General features: G+C 39.8%; 1 protein-coding gene across 1 annotated transcript in view; it reads left to right on the top strand.

The window, feature by feature from the left end:
* The window catches only part of NRXN3 (neurexin 3), a 1,463,404-nt gene that overhangs the window by 508,456 nt on the left and 930,529 nt on the right, over window positions 1–24,419 (top strand). Inside the window, exon 6 of the mRNA XM_034993352.1 lies at window positions 16,698–16,901. Within this exon, the coding sequence (XP_034849243.1) occupies window positions 16,698–16,901 (204 nt within the window). The remainder of the gene's footprint in view (window positions 1–16,697; window positions 16,902–24,419) is intronic.

Here is a 24,419-nt window from a genome sequence, read left to right as displayed (position 1 = left end):
CATTTACCTTTCATCAAAGATTTTACTTGTGTTTTAATTTGGCTTCCCTCCTAGGATTCTGATATGTTTGGGGAAAAATTAATTATTAAAAATTGCACACCTGTTGGGGGGGCACACCTTCGATTATTCTCACGTCAGGGGAAACACTGAAAAAAATACCTTTGGTTGGTGAAGAATCAGATTGGAGTGCTCCCTGAAATCCTTAGGAATCCAGAGTTGGCTAGGAAATTGTATAATTATTAATCATAAGTATAGAAAATAATTTTGGAGTCTTGCTAAGCTGAACAGATGCCCAGGCCTGGGTTAGTCAAGACTTAAAGGAGTCAAGATGGCTTTTTTTTGTTTATTGTATCTCCAGTGCCTGAACGAATGAATAAATGAATGAATGAATTGATGAGGAATGAATTGAATATCCTCTCAGCAGCCTAATGAATCATGTGTTAATATCCTTATTTTGCTAATGAGGAAACTGAGGCTCGGAGAGATGAAGTTGCTTGTCCATTTACAAAGCCAGCAAGTGTCAGCCTGAGAACTTACTGCTCTGCTGTAATCTATATATAGAGAGAGACACATGTAAGTCAGAAATGTGATGATAAGCACTGTCAGGGAGAGTCAAAAATGAACAAGAATGCAGAACTCTGATTAATAAATGTAGAAGGAAAGAGGGCAAGAGAGAATCACCACTAGGCAAACGCTACTAATAAATGTTGCAGGTAAATTTCCCTGATGAATCCTAAAATTAGCGGGTGAAAAGTTTAGGGAGAAGCATTTTTGGCATAGGTTCAAAGTATCTTCCCCAAGATACTTACCGAGTATAAAGGAAAAGGCAGTTATTTAACAGTGAAAAGCCCTGGGAGATACCAACTTAACCAAGTAATGAAGAAAAGTGGGGCGCCTGGGTGGCTCAGTCATTAAGTGTCTGCCTTTGGCTCAGGTCATGATCCCAGAGTCCTGGTATTGAGCCCTGCATCGGGTTCCTTGCTCAGCAGGAAGCCTGCTCTCCCTCTCCCACTCCCCCTGCTTGTGTTCCCGCTCTCACTGTGTCTCTCTCTGTCAAATAACTAAATAAAATCTTAAAAAAAAAATAAAACAAACATCACCAGTAACAAGACATGTCAATATTACAAACCCGTTGATACAATGCACTGAGAAGGACACAAGTGGTTCTCAGAGGATCCTTGCCCAACATGCGTAATGTCACTCCAATCATGAGAAAACATTGGACAAAACCAGATTGGGGATATTTGATAAAATGTCTGACCAGTACTCTCTAAAAGGACATGAAAGACAAGGAAGGGTTGAGAAACTATTATAGATTAGAAAAGACCAAGGAAAAATAAACACTAATGCAGTGTGGGATCCTGGAACAGAAAAAAAGAGCATTAGTGGAAAAAGTCATAAAATTTGACTAAGATCTGAAGTTTATTTAAAATGTGCCAATGTTAATTTCTGTTATTCACAATGATAGTATGGTTATGTAACATGTTAGCATTAGGGGACGTAGGGTGAGAAGTGTAAGAGAATGCTTGGTATAATTTTTGCAAGTGGGTAAGTAGATAAATTTGAAAGTAGCTAAGTTTGAAATAAAACATTTCAAACAACAACCCAAGCAAAATGACACAAAAAATGAATAGGAGATATATTTGCCGTCAGATTTGCTTGCAGTGTTCAGAGAGAATGAAACATGTCAACTAAAATGGGATGCACACAAAAATTGTCTTGTAGGCACTGTGTGTGATGTGTGTAAGCAGCAGATAGAATGGGGCTGCAGAGAAGGAGAGGTCAGTTTTTCTTGGAAAGGGAGTACAGGTAGCTGGGATAGGTTTCATAGAGAAGATGATGCTTGCAGTGTTTTGTTCACCCACCATCTTTTTTACTGAGCCAGGTACTCTCGCTAGAAAAAAGCTACATGGTAGTAAATGAAAAGGAAAAGGTACCTGCTTTCATGGACTTAAATTCTAGAAGGAGGAGTAAGATGATCACACGAACAAAAAAATCAGATATTATAAGTGCTGTGATGAAAAATAAGTGAGCTAATGTGATAGAATAGCCTGGGGAGAAGGGCAGTTAGAGAAGGTGATTGGGGAATACCTTTCTGAGAAGATGATAGTTAAGCAATGTGGGCCCGGGCCTGAATGAGATGAAGCCAGCAAAAAAGTTCAAGGAGCAGGTAAGCTACATGCTGAAGGACAGGTTAGCTGAATCCCCCAGTGTGAGAACAAACCTATGTGTTTGTATTCAAGGTAACAAAGGGAGGCCTGTATGCTGCGCTGTGTTGGACAAGGGGAGAATAGTAGATGAGCTAGAGAAGTAGGGTGATCAGGTGGTTTGAAGTCCAAATTGGCACACTTTTGAGTCAAAGGTGGTATTATTAATAATTCCATCAGGACAACAGAAATGAAATGGAACTGTAGGGACCAAACCTGGACATATGATCACCCTATAGAGAAGAAACAAATCATGTAGGACTTTCAGTCAGGCAAGGAGCATAAATGTATTCTAAGTGCATTAAGGAGGGACAGGAGCATACAGCAGGGGCAGGGAGGGATCTCTCTGCCTGCCATATGGAGGATAGACTATGGAGAGCAACAAATGAAAGAAGCAGGGATCGTTAGAGGTCTAGCTAGAACACAGAGGATGGGGTCTTGAGCTAAGGGAGCTGACATGGAAAAGGAGGCCACTGCCACATTCATGCAGTTCTGAAGGCAGGGTCAATGAGCCTTGCTTACTGTTAGTAGACAGGCCAGCATTTGCTAGGTGGATAAGGAGTCCAGAAGGTTCCATACAAAGGTAGCAGCGAGAGCAAAGTCACAGGGGCAGGGTATATTCTAAGAGCCAATAGTGAAGGGCAAAAGTGAAGGGGCACAGTGGAGTCAGGCAAGTAGACTGGAAATGTGACCAGGGGTCAGATCATCAAAGATTCAGAATTCAGTGCTAAATCAGTGTTAGTATATACTGTGTTGCCGTTGAAGGCACTTGACTTGAAGGCGACATGATTTGATTTGTTTTTTGAAAAATGACACTAGCTGAACTATAAAAGGAAATAAAAAGATAAAATTAAAGGGAAAAGAAAAACCCCGAAAACAGGTACCTTCTGCTAGTTAGAGAAATAAACAAGAAACCAGAAACATTTCGAGGGTGGGACAATAAAGGAAGGGGACTTGAATTTTTTAGAAACTGTCCACCCATTCATCAGACAAACCCTTGATTGTCTAGTGGTTTACAGTATAATTAAGTGTTGACTCAGGGACGGCTGAATGGTGTCATGGAGTCAGAAAGAAGCTCCACGAGGAAAACTTTAGGGACGAAATAATGTCATGTACCATGTCCTTTCCTTCTTCTGCTCCACTGCTATTCTTGGCCCACTCGTTTCTAAGTTTCAGCAATATCTCTCAGACTGGTGTGCCTCACATGCAATTTTGGCAAGCTAAGCATGGTGACAGAGCCAGATAACTTGTTCCTGTAGACTTATAAACTCATCAGCTGTGGGCTGGTAATATAATTTACAGGATACTTTGCCAGCCCTATAAAACAACTTTCTGTTTGCAGGGGAATGGGGCCCTGACCAGAAGAAGTGTTTATAGCTTAATTTGAGCTGTGTTCTCTATTGCTATAGTAGTGGCCTGTGTATGATGCATCCTAGTCTTCTGCCAGACAGCTACAGCTTTTTTTTTTTTTTTCTTCTTGGCAAGCTGAGTACAACATCGGGCTTTGCTTAATATCTACCCCTGTATCCTGTTACCTTAGGTGTGGTAGCCCTAGCACGCGTCTCCATCTTTTGGGACAAAGGAATTGAGACATTCCTTCTGTTGGATACTCTGCAACCATGGTTTACACCTTGATGAAATTATCTGATGTCTTACTCTTCTAGATAAAGTTCTTATAAAATTATATTGCTAGAAGGCTTGAGAATGGGAAAATCTGAGATAGGCCACCCCTGCGTATGCAGCCAAATGGTGATTCTCTTCCTGATATTTTTTTTTCTCCTTAGTGTAACGCAATAGCTACTTGCCATTTATATCATCATAGGCTAACAAGGTTACTTGTATTCAGCCATTACCCCCAGGTGACTATAGCTAAAAATTAAAGCTCCACAAAGTAGGAACTTCTATTTTGTCCATCTCCAGATCTCCAGTCCCTAGAAGAGTACATGGAAACATAACAGGTACTCAAAAACAATGTGTTGAATAAATACGGCCAAATATTGACAAATATTGACATAGCAAATCTGCCCTAATGACTTGGAAATGAATACTACAAATGATGTAGTCTCCCAAGAAGACCATGTTCTACTGTGAGTTGGCCAGGGGGTTGATGAACTGATGTGTCAGCCTGAGGCATCACATAGGATCTAACATTCATTTTAATAATATTCTAAGAGTTGCAAAAATTATATGGAATTCAATTCCAGAGGCAGTATATTAACCTGGTCAACTCTAGGTTCTACTGTGCAAATGGAGAGTTGTGAGATTTCCCACTCTTAATTCTCTTTTTGCTCATAGTCACATCCACTAGAAGAGAGATCTCTTAATTCATGTCTTACGTGCATTGAATTCAAAGTTGGCACTGTCAGTTATTTCCGTAGCTAACTCTGCTTAAGTGATTTGGAAGTAGCTTATATATATCACACACACACACACACACACACATGATATATATAACATGTATAAGTATCAACAATATTTTGAACCAGGTGCCTCAGTAGAGCTGTATAGATCTATCGAGACATCTGTTTCAGAACATCACTGATTTTGTACAGCCTGATTGCTTTTGGAAGGAGGATCCCAAATAGAAAGAAAAAAGGTCTTTAATATCTCTGTAAGAAAAAAAAAAGGCTTTTATATATTACTTCCATTTCCTCCGTTATGAAATAAAAAAGTTTGAATGCAGGTAAATTTTACATTTTTAACTGTAAAGTTTTGTTCAATTCAGAGAAAGTAATCTCACAACTTCTATGCTATTTTTTTTTTTTCTGATAAAGTGACAGACTGATTCTACTTTAGTCAGTCAATTGGACTTATGGAAATTTCTTCATTGGTTTGACTTTTCTAGAAAATTAAATTTATATTTCCAGATAATTTGATTTTGGTTCATGTTGAAATAATGGCTCGGGCGCCTGGGTGGCTCAGTTGGTTAAGTGACTGCCTTTGGCTCAGGTCATGATCCTGGAGTCCCTGGATCGAGTCCCGCATCGGGCTCCCTGCTCGGCAGGGAGTCTGCTTCTCCCTCTGACCCTCCCCCCTCTCATGTGCTCTCTCTCATTCTCTCTCTCTCAAATAAATAAATAAAATCTTTAAAAAAAAATAATGGCTCAGTCTCTTTTTGGAAAAAAAATGTGTAAAACTGAGGTTTGTTGAGCTGATGCATTGCAGAACAGTTAACACGTAGAAAGTATATTCTCTTTTGCTGCCCTGGAGAACTTATTTCTACTAAAGCAATCACATTCCAGTGAGCATGGCTGTGTGTAGAATAGTTCTCTGAGCTTTCAGCCCAGCCATTTGGGAATCAGAACACCAACAACTAGCATGGGAAACACAAGGGCAGGCATGCAGTCAGTCATTAATCACTTTACTATATCAGCTCAATGCTACTGTGAAACAATATTCTAGAATAAAGCAAAGGTGATGACTATAGAAATCCGTTCACTCCAGATCCATACCTGCAGTCAGTCATCCTTGTTGATGATGCAGAGATACAACTTTATTTTAATTTTAGTAACCAGATATCAATAATAATGAGAGGGCAAATGTATTCTCTGGAATACTGGCAAGACTATATGACAGAGAGAGGCAGCAAGCTTTGGGCAAAAATGACAGTCTACAGAATATTGTTGTCTGTCTTTCAGAATGAATAGCATAGCTGGATCAGAATACTAGGGTCCATCACAAACTCAGTCTGCCCATGACTGCTGTGAGCCATGCTTACCATCAAAGGTATTAACAGAACCTCTGACTCTGGGGTTCCTGAGTGTAATCTTTACCATGAGTATAAAAATAGACCCATTGTGTAGAGAATTTGAGAACAGAAGAAAGAAGAATGTCTACTTTATTTCTCTATTTAATCAAAGTAGACTTCATAATGAAGATGGTTACAAAGTGCTATAATTAACACTTCATAATTACATTCCATTTTACAGTTTGCAATGCTCTTTCAAACATATTTTCTTATATGATTTTTAAAATATTATTCAAGATTTACATAAGGGAAAGGGGAGGCCAGAAAATGTGTGGTTTTCCCAAGATTGCATGCCCATAAGAAGTGGAACTGGGAGTGGAATATGGGTCTCCTGACATCTAGGCTCTTTCTACTGACCAGTGCTACATCTGATATGGGAGTTTCTTCACATGAAAGCAGTGTGCCATCTTTAGACATCAGGGAAATTAAAACACACATATGTGCACATTCACATATAACATTCATTAAGCACCCTTTAATATATTTGGATATTTTCACATTCATGCTTCAGGCTTCACCTTTGTGATGGATTCCTTTTTGCAACTCATTCTCCTCCCTTCTCCATTCAGCTTTGAACCATGGAAGGTTATTCTATATGGCTTGCATTAGCAGGCTCCTTTGACTTCTGTATTCCAGTTGAGTTTGCCCAATGGGAAGCACACAAGGGGGGTGAGAAGGAACGATGACAGTGAAGTCTGTATTTTTAATTTTCTGTCTCTCTCCCTGTGAAATGATTATCAACTGGCCCTTTGACCTAAGGTTACAGCTCTTGTGAAGCATTTATAACTCTCTTCCTCAGAGTTCTGGCAATTGACCTTTCTCTTGCTTCATGAGGCCAAATGTAGTAATGGAAGTTTCTCTTAACAGCCTTGAATACCTCATTACCCCTGGAAGGTTCACTATCTGTGCCTTACCTATACTTTTGTAAATATTTACCTTTACTAAACTTTCATAATATGGCACAATTTGCTATTAGTATCCTGACTGATTCAGTTTTATTATTATTTGTTATAGATGGGGAAACTGAGGCCCAAGAATGTTTCACAGTTAAATAACATGAAGATCTAGGATTTCACCCCAATTCTTCTAACTCCAAGCTTATACACTCACAGTGACAGCACACTGAACAATGTTTCTGAATAGGGAGGCTAACCTATACATGTAATTACAGCTCTGCACAATAGAGCTTTCTTGAGTGGACTCAGAGAGAGAACAATTTTCAGAAACATATGACTGTCCTTTATAAATATGGTATTTTGATATTTCATAACATGTTTAAAAAATAGAGCAATAGCAATAGTGTCTGGAAGAAAATTGGATAAGATTGCATCTGGTCTCTCACCACACCATTCTGTCTTCCCTGTACCATCCGAGTTAGCCTGAAAAGTAAGTCTGATCATGTCACTTCCTGCCTAAAACCCCTCTATATTGACCAATATCAAAACCCCCTAACTGTAATTATTCAGTCTCTTATAATGGACCCTCTACATATCTCTTTAGTCTTAACTTTACCACTCCAATCCAAATACTTGAGCCCAGATGGAACCACTATATGGTTCTCAACTGGGGTGATTTTTATAACCCAAGAGGCATTTGGCAATGTCTGGAGACATTTTTGGTTGTCATGACTAAAGGGAATGCTAATGGCATCTAGTTGGTGGACACCAGGGCTACTTCTAAACATCTTAGAATGTACAAGTCACCTCCCACAACTTCAAGTTATCTGGTTCAAAGTGTCAGTATTGTCACAGTTGAGAAATCTTGTCTACATCAGGCAAATTGAACTCCCCATGACCATTAATCAGATGCTGTGAAGCCCATGTCAACTTTGCCCCTGTACATATGCTGTTCCCCCAGCTAGAATGCCTTTGTTGTTCATTCTGTCTCATTCTTGAAACAAGTTATACCCCTCCTCCCTAAAAACTCTAGGCAAACACATAGACACCTGAGCTGAGTTCCCACAGCACTTTGGTCATTCTTTAGTATAATAATTTACCTGTTTGTGTCTATAATTCCAATTTATTATAAGCTCATTAAAGACAGAAGCCTTGTGGGGCACCTGAGTGGCTCACCCGTTAAGTGTCTGCCTTCGACTCAGGTCATGATCCCAGGGTCCTGGGATCAAGCCCCACATCGGGCTCCCTGCTCAGCGGGAAGCCTGCTTCTCCCTCTCCCACTCCCCCTGTGTGTGTTCCCTCTCTTGCTGTGTCTCTCTCTGTCAAATAAATAAATAAAATCTTAAAAAAAAAAAAAAAAAGCGGGCGCCTGAGTGGCTCAGTTGGTTAAGCGACTGCCTTCGGCTCAGGTCATGATCCTGGAGTCCCGGGATCGAGTCCCACATCGGGCTCCCTGCTCGGCAGGGAGTCTGCTTCTCCCTCTGACCCTCCTCCCTCTCATGCTCTCTCTTATTCCCTCTCTCACAAATAAATAAAATCTTAAAAAAAAACCAAAAAACAAAAACCTTGTTACTCCCCTGGCACAGTGTTTGGTACATATTAGATATCAATCATTGAATGAATGAGCAGATATTTTTGCAGGCAGTGGCTAGATTTATCCTGATGAATTGTGTTATGTTTAATTTTTATAAATTAAGTTACATTTTGAATTCAGTAGGAAAATTTGCTATTTAAGAAAAGCTGAATGAATTCTTTTGTTGAATGAATGTTTTCTTTAAAAAATTATACATCCAGGGGCGCCTGGGTGGCTCAGTCGTTAAGCGTCTGCCTTTGGCTCAGGTCATGGTCCCAGGGTCCTGGGATCGAGCCCCACATCGGGCTCCCTGCTCAGCGGGAAGCCTGCTTCTCCCTCTCCCACTCCCCCTGCTTGTGTTCCCTCTCTCGCTGTGTCTCTCTCTGTCAAATAAATAAAAAAAAAAATCTTAAAAAAAAAAAATTATACATCTTATAATAAACCAGGGTTTTTGTGTCCCCTCTTACCCTTCCTTCCTCCCTCCCTCCCGTCCTTCCTTCCTAATACTAAAAAATATACACATGTACATACCTGCTTTTCCTAAAGTGAGAAATGTCCATCAAAATTTTTGTCATAGCTTTACAGTGCTCTAGTTGTTTGGGGAAAGAGAAGCCCATATGACTATATGTATTGACAGCATTTTGAGAATGTGAGACGTTAGTTTTTTCAGCCTTGTCCACAAGAGGGAGGATACTGCCCTACATCAATTTTGTTGATTCCCCAGAACTGTTGGCTACTGTTGGGTCTGTTTGGAGCTAGAGATTTATGTTGTTCCTGCTGCTGCAAAATACAGAATTAGAACCTGGCAGGCATTCCTGTATAAATTTGCACACTGTTTAAGATCAGCCCAGTTTGGGTGGAGAGGAAGCAATCTGTGTATTTGGGAGTTTTTTTGTCAGAATAAAACACACTTAAGGAGTGTGTAAGGCCAATAGATGCATGAATGAGCAGGAGGATGTCTTGAAGGTACAAAAAGAGAAGAGGATGAGGGGAGTGATTATTTAATGGTACTTTGCGTACAAGGTTGGCCATGAAAGTATCAGTAGGAGGATGGTAGGGAAAAGTTGCCTGCCAGAGATACCCTCTTTCAAGTTAAACAAAAAAGAGTATACCAGTTAAATAATCATTAGCCTCAAGTAAGGAAAGAGGTATAACTCAGTGTCATAAATTTCAAAAAATAGGATAAAGATAAATGATCTGGAAGCAAAGCTAAGAGGAATCACCAAGCAGGATGAGGCTGCCAACCTGGCCTGTGTTCCTCGGGTATGGTACTGTCAAGTTGATAAAAATATTGAAAATCATCCATAATAACTTTATAGAGGGAAAAGAAATAGACTGAGTAGGTGTTCTTATCTGGTCCCACTTTTGAGTGAAGAGTAGTGGAAATGGCAGTGTGTGTGTGTGGGGAGGAAATACATGTAATAGGAACAGACAGTGGGACTGAGAATAAAAAGATAAGTCATGAGGGCTAAATGGATCAGAAGTTCTAATGCATCCCCTTCCATTGCCTTGGGACACACTCTGTAACCAGGTGGGGTGACTTCTGCTCCAGGCACTTAACAAAGCTTCAGAAATGAGAACACAGTCTTGGCAGCTAAATGAAGGTTACACACAGCCTCGCCTCAGCTCTTCATCTCTCCCCTCATTTCATTCCCATATTTTACCATCTCTAAAGCTACAAAAAATAACTATGTAGAACTAAAAATATGAAGCCTTTCAAATGTGGATGGATCTGGAAGTCAAGTGCCTGAACCTCTGAACAATTAGAAACTGTGGACAGGGTCGCCTGAGTATGAGCAGGAAAGTCAATGCCGTGACAATGCAAATACAAAACAGCAGAAGAAATAAAGTAAAATAAAAATAAAGGCAGTGATGTAGCTTAGAAAATCTAAGAATTTGGTCTAGAAGAAAATAAAGGACAGAAGAATTTCCCATGAGTTATATTCTGTAGCTCATTTGCAGTGTAGAATAACTTAAGAACTCTTAGCACTACAAGAATTCAAAGGAAAAATTTAAAACAAATTAACTGAGTAAAAGGAAAAGGGAGATTATAGATGGAAGGGAGAAAAATGTGAGAGCCAAAACAGTGCAGTCACATAACTAATTTGACAGAAGGGGCAACTTCTAAGTACTAGTCCCTATCTGAACATGAGGCAAAATCTTACACTCTCTGAACTGCAAAAGAAGTCTCCAATTCACACACATCTAACAGAGAAAGGATAAAAATTAACTGACTATAGGGACTTAACCAATAAGTGGCTTTTACTGACCCAGGAACAACTCCTAGGAAGGCAGGCTAACAGATAAAAACAGGGGGAAATATCTGAGCAGGGAAATCAGAGCCATCACACTGTCTGGAAAGTGTAAATCACAAAATTCATTTAGCCAAGGCATTAAATAAACAAATGAACAGAGAGTAAGAACTAGTCCTGGTGGTGGCAAGTGGGGGAGTGGGGAGCCGTACCCATACTTGCTACAATCTATTACCAAGAATGTCTAGTTTTCAGCAAAAAATTGTGAAACATGCATAGAAATGGGAAAGTGTGACTCCCATGCAGGAATATGTGCTGGCAATTGAAACTGCCTTTGAGGGGTTCCAGATGTTGGACTTAGCAGACAGACTCCAGGGAAGCTGTTATGTTAAATATGCTGAAAGGATTAAGGAAAGTACACTTAAAGAAAAGGAAAATAAGATAATCATTAAAGAGTGAGTATTAATAAAGAGATACACATTATATAATATTATTTTCAACCTCCAAATTTCCATTTGGAGATACTGTATACATAATACATAAATTTGGAGTTGAGAAATGCAGGAACCCAAACAAAAAATTCACTAGAGCGGCTCAACAATAGATTTGAGTCAGCAGAAGAATCGGCAGACTGGAAGATAGATCGAAAGAGATTATTTACCGTCTGAATAGAAGAAAGAAAATGAATGAAGGTAAATGAACTGAGTGCCCGAGAAATGTGTGGCACCTTTAAGTGTTCAAGGTATGTAAGATGGGAGTACTGGGAAGAAAGGAGAGAGAAGGAGACAGAAAAAATATTCAAAGAATTAATGACTGAAAATTCCCCCAATTTAATGAAAAACATGAATCTACACAGCAGAGAAGCTGAATGAACTCTAAGTAGGATAAATTCAAAGAGATATACATCCAGACCCATCTAAATAAAACTGTTGGAAGCCAAAGATAAAGAAGAAATCTTGAAAGCAGCAAGAGGAAAATGACTTGTCATATACAAGGGTGCTGCTGTGAGATTAACAGTTGATATCTTTTCAGAACAGTGGAGGCCAGGGGCAGCAAGACAACATTCAAAGACAAAGAGTGTCAGCCATGATCCCTGTATCTGACAGAGCTGTCTTTTATTTTATTTTATTTTATTTTATTTTATTTTATTTTATTTTATTTTTTATTTTTTATTTTTTTTAAGATTTTATTTATTTATTTGACAGAGACAGAGATAGCGAGAGCAGGAACACAAGCAGCAGGAGTGGGAGAGGGAGAGCAGGCTTCCTGCCGAGGAGGGAACCCGATGTGGGACTTGATCCCAGGACCCTGGGATCATGACCTGAGCCGAAGGCAGACGCTTAACCATCTGAGCCACCCAGGCGCCCCCAGAGCTGTCTTTTAAAAGTGAGGGTGAAATAAAGACATTCCCAGGTAAACTCAAACAGAGAGTTCCCGGCTAGGATACCTGCCTTATAAGAAGTACTCACTGCTTTTATTCTTCATGCTGAAAGGAAGTGACAACAGATAGTAATTTGAATCTATGTGAAAAAACAAAGTGCTCCAGTAAAGGTAATTATGTAGGTAATGATAACAGACAACATAATTACCCATTTCTTTTTCTTTTTTCTCTTAGCTGATTTAAAACACAATTGCATAAAACAATATCTATAAAATTGTATTGTTGGGCCTATAACGTATAGAATTGTGATATATTTGGCAATAAACCACAAATGACTGAAGTTGTATTGGAGAAGGGAAATGACACCAGATGGTAACTTGAATCTGCAAGAAGAAATGAAGAGAGACAGAAATGGTAAATAATAAGCTTAATTAAAAAAAAAAAACAACTCTATAAATATATTTGAGCTCTCCTTTCTTCTCTTTGCTTCTTTTTTTTTTTTTTTTTTTTAAGATTTTATTTATTTATTTGACAGAGAGAGACACAGCAAGAGAGGGAACACAAGCGGGGGAGTCGGAGAGTGAGAAGCAGACTCCCTATGGAGCAGGGAGCCTGATGCGGAGCTCAACCCCAGGACCTTGGGACCATGACATGAGCTGAAGACACACGCTTAACAAATGAGCCACCCAGGCGCCCCTTCTCTTTGCTTCTTAAGACATTTTTTTTTTTAGTTTTTTCTTTAAAGATTTAATTATTTATTTTTGAGAGAGAGAGCGCGGGAGGAGAAGAGGGAGAGAGAGAATCTCAAGCAGACTCCTTATTGAGCGTGGAGCCTGATGCAGGCTGGATTTCACGACCCTGAGATCATGACCTGAGCTGAAATCAAGAGTTAGATGCTTAAACCACCTGGGTCACCCAGGTGCCCCCAGAAGACATATGTTTTTAAAAAGCAATCATTATAACAAAGTTTTGTTGAGTTTGTAACATATATAGACATAATGTGGATAAGAATAACAAAATAAGGAGGAAGGGAAGAGAGCTATGTAAGAGTAAAGTTTCTGTATCTTACGGGAATTGAGTATAAAGATGAAATATATTTTGATAAGATGTATATTGTAAGACCTAGAGCAACCACTAAGAAAGTAGCTCAAAAACATAGTAAAGAATCATTAAAGGAATGGAATTAGTATACCAGGAAATATTCATTTAAGATTAAAGGAGATAGTAAATAAGGAAAGAGGAACAAAATAGGGGAACTGTGTAAGTACCATTATGTGGGCATCCTGTGATGTGGTCTTTCAAAACTCACTAGTCCAACATGTTTCAGATTGAATAACTTTCCTTATTCAGACTCATTTTCTCCCTCAAAGTATTACTTTATTCATGGTGCTCCTTGTGTTTGAAAATTTTTAAGCAAATTAATAAGAATCCTGGAATGGATTTTTTTCTCAGCTGATTCCTGTATTAAGTTTTCTGCTTCATCACACTCCCCTTAAGAATATTAGGTTGATCATAGAACACACTCACGGAGATTCACACAAAGGTACACATTGAGATACACGCTTTTTTGTACCACTAGCCATTTAACTACATACTCATATGGAATTTTTCTCTGATAGTACCAATATTGACATAAAGATGCATTTACTTATACATATGTTTTGGCACTAGGCATATCCAGAGGGATAAAAGTGACCATTACTTTTGGATTGTATTTAAGTTGAATACATCAAAACAACCATTTCATGGCTTCCTGAATAATCTCTTTTAAAAAGGAGTGTACATATGTGTGGGTGTGTATAGTAGAGGGCACATAGTAATAATGATTAATAGTGTTCATGATTGCACAAACAAAAAGCATTGTGCGTATTCATATACAACATATTTAGAAATGTATGTATTTATATTTATACAATTTTATATGTCCATAAATAATGTACAGCTTTAAATAATAATGTGTGTATGACACACACACACACACACACACACATAAGAACACCACACTCCATGAATGAAGCATTATAGATATGATTTCAGTGCTTAGAAACATGGGTGTGCTCCTGGCGTAGCCCTCTGACAATTTGGCAGAATGGTTAAGGATATAGCCATAAGAATCAAACTGAAGTGTTTAACTCCCAGCTCTACCACTTGTTAGCTGCGTGACCTGGTATCTATAATAGCCAATACTGATATTTTCTTCCTTGCGGTGTTCTTATAAGCATTAAATGTCTTGATGCATGTGAAGTTCTAGAAAGCACCAGGCAAGCAGGAAGTGCCCAATAAATTTTAACTATCATTTTTTATCTTCTTTGATTCTGGTCTTGCAGAAGATAAAATAGTTTCTTTCACATCTGGAGCATGTGTTAAATTTAGATTATGTATCCCATTTAAGAATACATCTTCATAATATATCTTTTATTGTGATAGTGTCTGCAACTGTTACACCTTTATTTGTGATCTTTTTAGAGTTTGCACATGGTAATGTACGGCTATTAGCATGTCTTGGGTATTACCCAGGTGATGGTTGCTTCTCAGGAATGAGCAGGTATATTTATATTGCTTTTCATGGACCTTTTGTGTGTTGTGTAAATAGGGTGGTGATATGATGATGACATAGACTATCCTGAGTACCTTCCATGTGGTTGACCTGGTCTCTTCCCGTTCTGATTTCTTTTATACATGAGGGCAGAAGATGTTTGTCTCTTTTGTTCACTGTTACATTCACAACACCTAAAAGAGTGCCTGGTACACAATATCAGAAATGAATGCATCATGGTATTTCATGATCTAAAACCATGCACTTACTTCCCAGTATCTATCCAAGTCCATTGATTTTATTGTAATCTCAAATAACTGTTATATAACTACTTCTCAAAATATGCTAGATGGCTTCTGTTAAATTGAATAGCTTTTTTTTTGTCTGAACATTCCCCTTCTTTTTTTCCTTTATGTGTATAGAGATGTTATTTTATCTACTGACAAATCTGATGCCATTACCTCTTTCATTACAAACTAAGAGCATGTCAAACTCTACTCCCACTTCTCTACTCACCTGCCACAGTCTCTCTCTCCTAAGTGCCCCTGGTCTTACTGACATATATTTCCTGGGTCATTTAACCATTTTTATATTCTAGTACAGTTACTTGCACATGCCATGTCTCCCTTCAGAGTAAGGACCTTTTCTCTTTCACTTTTAAACCCTCCATAGTCCATGTAGGTAGGTAGCAACTATTTGGTAACAGCAGATACTTAAGGAGGGCCTCCTTAGTGCCAGATACTGAGCCCAGTGGCAGGTTGGCTTCATAGGAATCTGAGTGATACTCTCTTCTCAGTGTTCTCTAAAAATATTTGCTAAATGAACAGTTGAACACATTCACATTTTGAGCAGCATGGTGTTGCAAACGGGCCCTGGATTTGTACTGGACATACTGGCTTAAAATCCAGGCTGTCTGACTTTGAGATGTTAACATCTGCCTCTAAGAGAGTTAACATAATGGAGTGGAGTAGGGGCGCTCCTAGCCGAAGCGCGTGGGCTAGAGCAGGCATCAAACAAAAGCAAGTTTCTTCCTTCCTCAGACAAGGGCTATTTGAATGAAAGTAGAATTACTGGTTCTCGGGGTGTCATTATCTTTTTGTGGTGGTGGTTCTAGCTCTGGTTCTGTAGATCCTCTTTGAATGAGTCAAGCAAACTCATACAGTGCCTGGGCACTAGGGCTGTTTTGGGACCAGGCTGGGCTGCTACTCTTTCCTCCTAGAAGCTCTGGCAAATGTCTGTTTGCTTTGGTGGTTATAAATTGCTGCTTTCCTCCTGTTCTTTTTTTTTTTTTTTTTTTTTAAAGATTTTATTTATTTATTTGAGAGAGAATGAGAGAGAGAGAGAGAGCATGAGAGGGGGAGGGTCAGAGGGAGAAGCAGACTCCCCGCCAGCAGGGAGCCCGACGTGGGACTCGATGCCGGGGCTCCAGGATCGTGACCTGAGCCGAAGGCAGCTGCTTAACCGACTGAGCCACCCAGACGCCCTAAAAGAGAATTCTTTTTTTTTTTTTTTAAGATTTATTTGAGAGAGCGAGAATGAGAGAGAGAGAGAGTACATGACGGGGGGAGGGTCAGAGGGAGAAGCAGACTCCCCGCCGAGCAGGGAGCCGGACGCGGGACTCGATCCCGGGACTCCAGGATCATGACCTGAGCCGAAGGCAGTCGCCCAACCAACTGAGCCACCCAGGCACCCTCCTCTCGTCCTTGAAATACTTTCAGGAGTCTAAGTTTCGTTTAATGCATTTTTGTTTTGTCTATAGCACATGACATTAAATCACTACTATGTGTGGGGAGCATTTTCACGTTTGTAAAACATCTTCCCATCTCTTATTTCATTTGGTACACTTGATAAGTCTGTGAGCATGGGAGGGCAGGGACCTGTGCCACTGTATGCCTTTTAAAGGCAAATAAGGAAATAGAACCTCAGAGGTTAAGTGGTCTTCCTAAGGTCATAGAGCTTAAAAGTGGTGACACTGGAGGTCTATCCAACATCAGTCACCTGGCTACAAATTTCGCGCCCTCTCTACCCTACTGTCCTTACCCTGGAAGCAAAGGGAAACTCTGATATCCTTCATCCTGACAATCCCTTCCGTTCTTCTTTGCAGAGGCATCCATCTTGAGCTACGATGGCAGCATGTATATGAAGATCATCATGCCCATGGTCATGCACACTGAGGCAGAGGATGTGTCCTTCCGCTTCATGTCCCAGCGAGCTTATGGACTGCTGGTGGCTACTACATCTAGGGACTCTGCGGACACCCTGCGCTTGGAGCTGGATGGGGGGCGTGTCAAGCTCATGGTTAACTTAGGTATCGTATGAAGTACCCTCTGCCACTTTGTTTGGGCTTGTCTTCCCTTTCTTTTCTGATTTTCATTGGTTTGATTGAATTCTTTGTTTGTTTCTTAAAAGTTAGCTGCTCACCTCTTGTTTAATAGACCAAGGATAAAACCCAACAGCAACAAACACCTTCTCCTTGTTTCTGCATGAGGTTTTGATGTCAATTTCTGGTTTCTGACAGTGGTGGTTTTTTTTGTTTTTGTTTTTGTTTTTGTTTTTCCTAGATTGTTTATTTTTTAAGTTTCCTTTCTTGGTTTTTTGGAACCGTTTAGCTTTGTGTAAAACACGCTACTTTGGTCCATCTTTTGATCAGTCACATTGCCATCAAGTCCAACTGCTTGGTCACCACTCAAAACAGTCAAAGCTGAGGGCAGAGATAAGACAGCAAATGGAGGCAAAATGGGAGGCTGGGGTTGGAAAGAACTAAGCTTTGTGAGCAGGATGAGAACTGCATTGTTTATTTCCCCACAAATGGGGAATTCTGGTGGCACTGGTATTTCTTTGTACTTTCTCCTAGTGGGAGGACAAGTCAGATTGTTTCTGTTGTCCCATTGGAGAAATAATTTTGTAAGTTTATAGAGTCTCTGACACGTGGAAGGAGAATGTGGCCCCTGATATGTATCCCGTTCTTCCTTCCTGACATTCTTCCCCATCGTCTAGCAGCCCCTTTTATCAAGATTGTCGTTTCACACTGTTACTCACCAATTCCTCTGTCCTCCTCATGTAGTATATATGAATTTTTCCTTAGTATTGAAAAATTACAACAATTTCAAATTTACAGTTTTATTGGGAGAGGATCTGTTCTTCCACTGTAATTATCTGTAATAGATACTTTGTAAACTCCCCTCATGATGGCCTCACATTTGCTCCTGCTACTGACCTTCTTGACTGGATTCTAATTGATCTTCTGTGGAGGATGGGAACCTCTTGATTCCTGGAAGGAAAGAAACCAACCTCATTTCTACTCAGTAGAAAGTCAGTGCCCTCTGTCACCAGGATGAGTGGTATGGCTGAGTCCAAGCTTTCTAAGCCATGGATTTGTTTGGGTATATAGCATATGTTTGGATACAGAACTCCTTTACAAAGATTCCAGTGGAATGGCTTGTCAGAGGCATGGGGAAGACATGATGGACAAATGTACCAGATACAAGACCATATAAAACCTTAGATGGCCTAGTGGGGAGGTGGAGTTTGGAATCCATACCAGTCTTACCTAATGTCAGGTTGACTGGTTGCACTTGGAAAATGCCTACACTACAATTCTAAAAATCTCTAGGACACAGAGGACTGTTTTGAGCAGTGGCTTTACTTATGCCTTTTTTTTTCTTCCAAATTGCAACTTTTACAACACTATGCCCTTGTTCTTGTCCAACCTCACTTGATTTCTGTTGTCAGTGTGTCTGTTGGTTTTTCTTTGGTTTGTGTATATGTGTGTTTGGTTTTTTTGGGTTTTGTATTTCTTTTTGCTGGATCTCTGTGTTCTTGAGTTTTCAGTCCTCCCCGCCATCAGCCATGGTAAATCAAAAGATGGTATTCAACCCTTCAAAGGCCCAAAGCCTGCGGCCCGCATAGCAAACAGCCTTGAGAACAGAGCGTACTGAGCAGCCTGCAGGGGCTGGCATACCCCTGACCCTCCCACCTTCCCTTCCCTACACCATCCTCCCCACCTCCAACAAACCAACAAAAGAGTGTATATGATCTAAAACCAACAACCAGTAGCTGATTGTTTACTTCCCTGAAAAATAGCGGAAGAAATAAAAAGAATTAAAAAAAACCCAAATAAACAAAAAAATGAACATAACATCCTAAATAGTTCACAGAAAAAGATGTAGACAATTTTTAACTCTGAATCTATTTCAAAGTAAGAGAGAAGCACATATATAAGGATGATTAGCACCATGGGATCCTGGGGAAATGTATAATGTCCCTAAACAGAAAATAGATTTTCCTTCTTAGATATTGTTTTATAAAATGAGAAAGCCAATTGTGGTAGGTCTCATATCTTAGAAGAAGATACAAGTGGGGGAAGATAAAAGGGGATGAGGAAGGAGATGGACAGATTCTCTTTTACACACATGCGCTTGTACGAGCACACGCGGTTAGTAAAGTTCCCATGTGTATTCCTAGAAACATTATTTTTCTATTTTAAACTTTGCCCCAAATCTGGGAGAAGTGCCCCTCAAAAAGACTGCATTTGTGTCTTGATTCCTTCTAGCATACACTCAGTCTAGCTCCTCCGAAATTGAGATATCTTAGGTAAGATGGAGTTGGAGAGCACTGTACTTTTCAGAAGCAATAATGACTTCTTTTTTCCCTGAAGAGTATGGTTCACCAGAATGACTGGTTTGAATTTATTTACCTTTCTTTCAAACCTAACATGGAAAACCGAACTGAAATTCCCTGTGCCTATGTATACAAAACTCTTTACGTTCATGCTTTATTTAAAGGTTCTCTTTTCCTTTCCTCCCCAAAATATACCCCTTTGTGAATGTTTTCTCCTATTATGAGTTCATATTTCCCTTTACTTAGTTAAAGAAGAAAACATGTCTAAGTAGGGTTTGCATTCATACTCTCTGCAAGAACTAACTTCCAATGATCATTTTGTTCACCATTTCAGTTGTGTCTCCTTTCTAGACTATGCACAAATGATATTACAGTTTATTTCAAATTGGTTACGTATATAAGCTCATGATGTAAAGCCTAGTATATATTTTTCTGATGTAATCTATCCATCTCCTAAATGTCAAGGAGACTAGGCTTTCCTAAGGGCCTTGCTCTCTGAAGACAGCTGGGTGTGGTAAGAGCAGGCGTGAAAAGCGTCCTAAAACACACAGCGTCCTAAAACACAGTTTTTGAAAGTTGAGAGATTGGCTATTGATCAATCGTATTTTGATCCCTTACAATTAAAACATATAATATTTTGTTATTATAGTATATTTAAATATTCAAAAACCTTATTTCAGTCAGCCAGTAATTTTGTGAGATAAACCAAGGAAGTGTTTTTATGCTTACTTTTACAGATGTGAGACAAATAAAGAAATGTGGACTTTTCAGAGCTAACATAAAAAGTCGATAGTGGAGCTGAGACTAGAACCCGGGTTTCTAAAATGCTGGGTCAGCGTGGGTTATCTGTTATCTCCACAGGTCAGTACTGTGGCAGTCTTGATGACTTCTAACTGCTTTCATGATGGTTAACTTTTAAACATGCACAGAGGGAGTCTTTTTTCCCTAGTGCCTGGTTTGAATTGGGCCATACAGCTGAAAAGTCAGTCAGTATCGGTATCTCATTCATGGCCCTTCTGAATCCTCAGCAGAACACCAGCAAGCCTTCTTCAATGGTGGAGGCTCATAGGGAGTGTCATGCAGTTTGGTTAGTTGTATTCAAATTCTCCAGATGCGCTCTCTCTCTCTGGCAACATGGGCTTGCTGACAACTGTTTACAGTATGCATTGGTGAAAACATACAATTCCTAGAAACATTCACCTCTTCCATGCTCTCAACCCAAAGCTTATTAATCTAGAAAATAATAATTTCTCATTTACTAAAATAAAACAAAAAAACATCTAAATGAAACAGGATGAACAACACAGACATACACAGACACACATACACCCCTCAGATACCTTGCCAAGGGTAAGGCAGAGATTGAACTTTGGCTGCTATTCAAGATAGATCTAAGGAAGTTGCTTTTCCAGCCCAATTCCCTGGATTCACTTTTCATTAAAAAATACATCCTCACTATCAAGACTACCCTCTCAGAGCCTATGAGCAAGGCACTGGGATAGATTTTTTTTCTTGAACCACTTATTCTTCAGGTAAAATATCAAAATAATTCATCACTTCTTGGCTTAGCCAGTTGTCTACCACCTGGAAAGCTCCAAGTCCTCACATTGGTTTAGAGACACCATTCAGTTCATGGAACCATTTGAGTGAACCCAGCACCTCTCTCTAGACCAGGTCCTTGTCTAAGAATAAAATCCTCAGGGTGCCAGGGTGGCTCAGTCCATTAAGCATCTACCTTCAGCTCAGGTCATGATCCCAGGGTCCTGAGATCAAGCCCAGCGTTGGGCTTCCTGCTCAGCGGGCAGCCTGCTTCTCCTTCTCCCTCTGCTCCTCTCCCACCCTTGTGCTCTCCCTCAAATAAATAAATAAATAAAATCTTTAAAAAATAAAAATAAAATCCTCAACAGCATAGAAACGAAGGAAGACAATGCCTTCTTGTTGACAGTTCTCAGGTTTGTTGCTTTAGGCCCACTCTTTCTCGTCCCTTCTCTCTTAAGCATGCCCATACAACTGTTTCCCCTCTCTCCTGAATACATCAGGAAGGGACATTTCTCCAGCTTTGGCTGATGGCAGGTGCAACCCATAGCTGAAGCCCCACCCCTTCCTCCCTACTTTGCCCTTCCCCTTCCCAGTCCTCACCAGGGGAATGGCCTCCTCTGTTTGGTGATCGTACCAGTTGCTCCAGGGCTGTTTGCTCCCACTTTTCTGTTGCGGTTGACGACACATGACAAACCTAACTGCACGAAACCAAACCCAGATTTTTCTCAAGAGATGTTCTTCTGGGGAACAAATAAGCGTACCGCCTCCTTCCTCAGAATGATTGGGTGTTCTAGATTTCTCCTATCTGGATTTCCATAGTTTCATTCTGCCCTGTCCTTTGCCACTGGTTCCTCTTTCACTTGCTTACTTAAAATGGTTTACTTTGGGAAATTCAAATGGTGGCATTATCCTTTAGGAGTCCTCCAAAACTACTGGGTTAGTCTTAGGCAGAGGAGCTCAGTTTCTAACTGTATTTTTTTCCTGTAACTTTTTTTCTTCTTCTTGTCTTACTTTTACTTTTTAGTATCCAGCTTTAAACAAATTCTTATGGGAATTCCCACCATGATAAGTCAAATTTAGGTTCAACTGGGCAACTTTGTCACAACTAATCTGAGACCTTTTTTAACTGTTCTATCCAATCCCCTACAAATATAATCATTGACTCTAGACCTTTTGCGCTGGGTGTTCATGACTCTAAACAGATACTAATAAAAGGATAGATACTCAGAACTCTGGCATAGGATACCCTGTCGGGTTACCAGGACTGGAAGATTAGCACCCTTTCTTCCCTCTCTTTCCCATTAAAAAATGTAAAAACAAAGAATTTTCTTCCCTCAAGATGCAGAATTACAGACTGAAATAGGTAGGAGGTCAAAGGTGCCCAAGACCTCCTCCCCATATACCTGTCTCGCCTTCTCCTTGAATGCTGTAGGCACTTGATTCAGTCTGAGCATTCAGGCAGGAAGGCGAAGATGGGCTTCATGAGTGGGTTGGTCTGGGAGCCTTTGAAACAGTAGCAGAGAACCCCATCAATTGTGATAACAGCATTCAACTCCTTTTACCCTACACCCAACCCCACCTCTCTAAAATCTGGGATGGGTGTTTGTGCGGTTAGCTGTTTGCAAGTGGCCATTTTATGACAGGAAATGACCAGGTGGTATTAACCCTTTCCTTTTCTCTAGGGATAATGGCACGTCTGCCTATGTAAATTTCTATAGCATCTGGGGCCCTAGCAAAGAAGAGGGTGGAGGGAGTTTGTTTTTAGAAAAAGAGAAAGGGTTAAATACTGCACTGAGAAACTTCATGGACAGATTTTTTAAAAACATAAACAATGTGTCAGATTGGTAATATATCTTTGGAAAACTAATATAAAAATTGTGTTGATGCTATTTTTAAAGATAAATTTTAAGAAAATCATTATAGGGGGAACTAGAATATAATCTGCATTTGGTGGAGAAATTTTTACATAATTTTCCAAGTTGAACAAAATTAATATTTCAAAGTTCAGGTTTGAAATACTTTATATAAATGAGTAGGTTTTTGAAAAAAAAAAAAAAAAAGGAGCAGCATACTCGGTGTCTACTGTGGATATATATGTATACCAGTATATATCTTTATACATATGTGTATATATATGTGTGTGTGTGTATATATATATGTATCCAACTTTACTAAATAATATACTGTACATATACACCCACCCTTAAACTTGTACATACTGTATATATATAAAATGGCCACATTTCTTGCGTGTGTCTGTCCCCGGAAGGGTGGACTGATTGTTTTTGGATGTCTGCAGCTGTTACCTTGAAGGATGCAATTTCATCTTTCATTTATTTTTCCCCATCTAGACTGTATCAGGATAAACTGTAACTCCAGTAAGTTTTCCCTCAAGTTTCATTTTGTTCTTAAAGAAAAGAAAAACTGACTTTATTTTGTTTACTGTTTATGAGCTGTTTTTTGTTTGAATTATTTTCTGTTCTGACTATGGAGTTGGGGGGAGCTGGGGTTGGCAAGATGAAGGGCTGGGGTGAGGGTAACGGGCTGAGTGTGGCCCAGGGCATGGTTTCTGAATTGGGGTGGGTCCTCTCTTCTTTCCTTGCATTTGCTCTTTATGCAGAAAAGGAGGAAAGGGCACCTGGATAAGGAAACAACTTGAAAATGAATTGAAATGGTAATTTATTGTTCTGGGGGAAATAATCCTCAGGGGTGGACCAAAAACATTAGAGCAACCAGAATGCACTTCTCCACTACTGAAAGCTTCAGAAAATAAAAGCAAAGTTCATGACCCAGAAGGTGGCTGCCAACTCTGACATTTCTTTCCCAACATTTATCACTGTAGGGTTTTTTTTTTTTCTCAAAGGGCGGGCAAAGCGTTGTTCTTGGTGATAATGCAACATTTTAACCCAAGTCTTGAGACACGTTCTGGCTCTTCTGAATGAAAAATTACAGCCTATTATACTTACTTTATCCCATTCAAATATTCTGGTTCTTGAAGAAGGGTGTTCATGAAGTGCAGGCTGAATAGCACTCACGTATTTCTTCCTCTGCCTCAGAAATGAACATTAACTGGAGTCATGAGGTCAGAGAACCGGAAGAGAAAGAGGAAGGATGGGCAGGAGGGAAAGAATAGGTCTAGTTGACAAAAGGAAGAAAGAAAGAAATATACTTTGAGTCTTATAGCATCTTATATCAGTTAAGATAATTAAATAACTAACTAGGGTAATTAGGGCAATTAGCTATAACAAACAATGCCAACATTTCAATGGCTCGACAGAAGACAGGTTTATTTCTCCTTCAGGCAAAATTCAGTGCCAATGCCAGCTCTCTTCAAGGAAGTAATTCAGGCATCCAGGTCTCTTTCATGGCCTGGGTTCACCATCTTGGAGTTCTAACTTCCAGCCATATCATAGGGAAGAGAGAAAGAGCTTGGATATAATGCAGTGTGTTTTTTTTTTTTTTTTTTTTTTTAAAGATTTTATTTATTTATTTGACAGAGAGAGACACAGCGAGAGAGGGAATACAAGCAGGGGAATGGGAGAGGGAGAAGCAGGCTTCCTGCGGAGCAGGGAGCCTGATGCGGGGCTCGATCCCAGGATCCTGGGATCATGACCTGAGCCGAAGGCAGACGCTTAACGACTGAGCCACCCAGGGGCCCCTAAGGCAG

The sequence above is a fragment of the Mirounga leonina genome, unplaced genomic scaffold (genome assembly GCF_011800145.1).
Source record: "Mirounga leonina isolate KUSES-001 unplaced genomic scaffold, KU_Mleo_1.0 Mir_82, whole genome shotgun sequence".
NCBI classification, from domain to species: Eukaryota; Metazoa; Chordata; class Mammalia; order Carnivora; family Phocidae; genus Mirounga; species Mirounga leonina.
The sequence above is the reverse complement of the archived record's forward strand: the minus strand, read 5'-3'. Positions and strand labels throughout refer to the sequence as shown.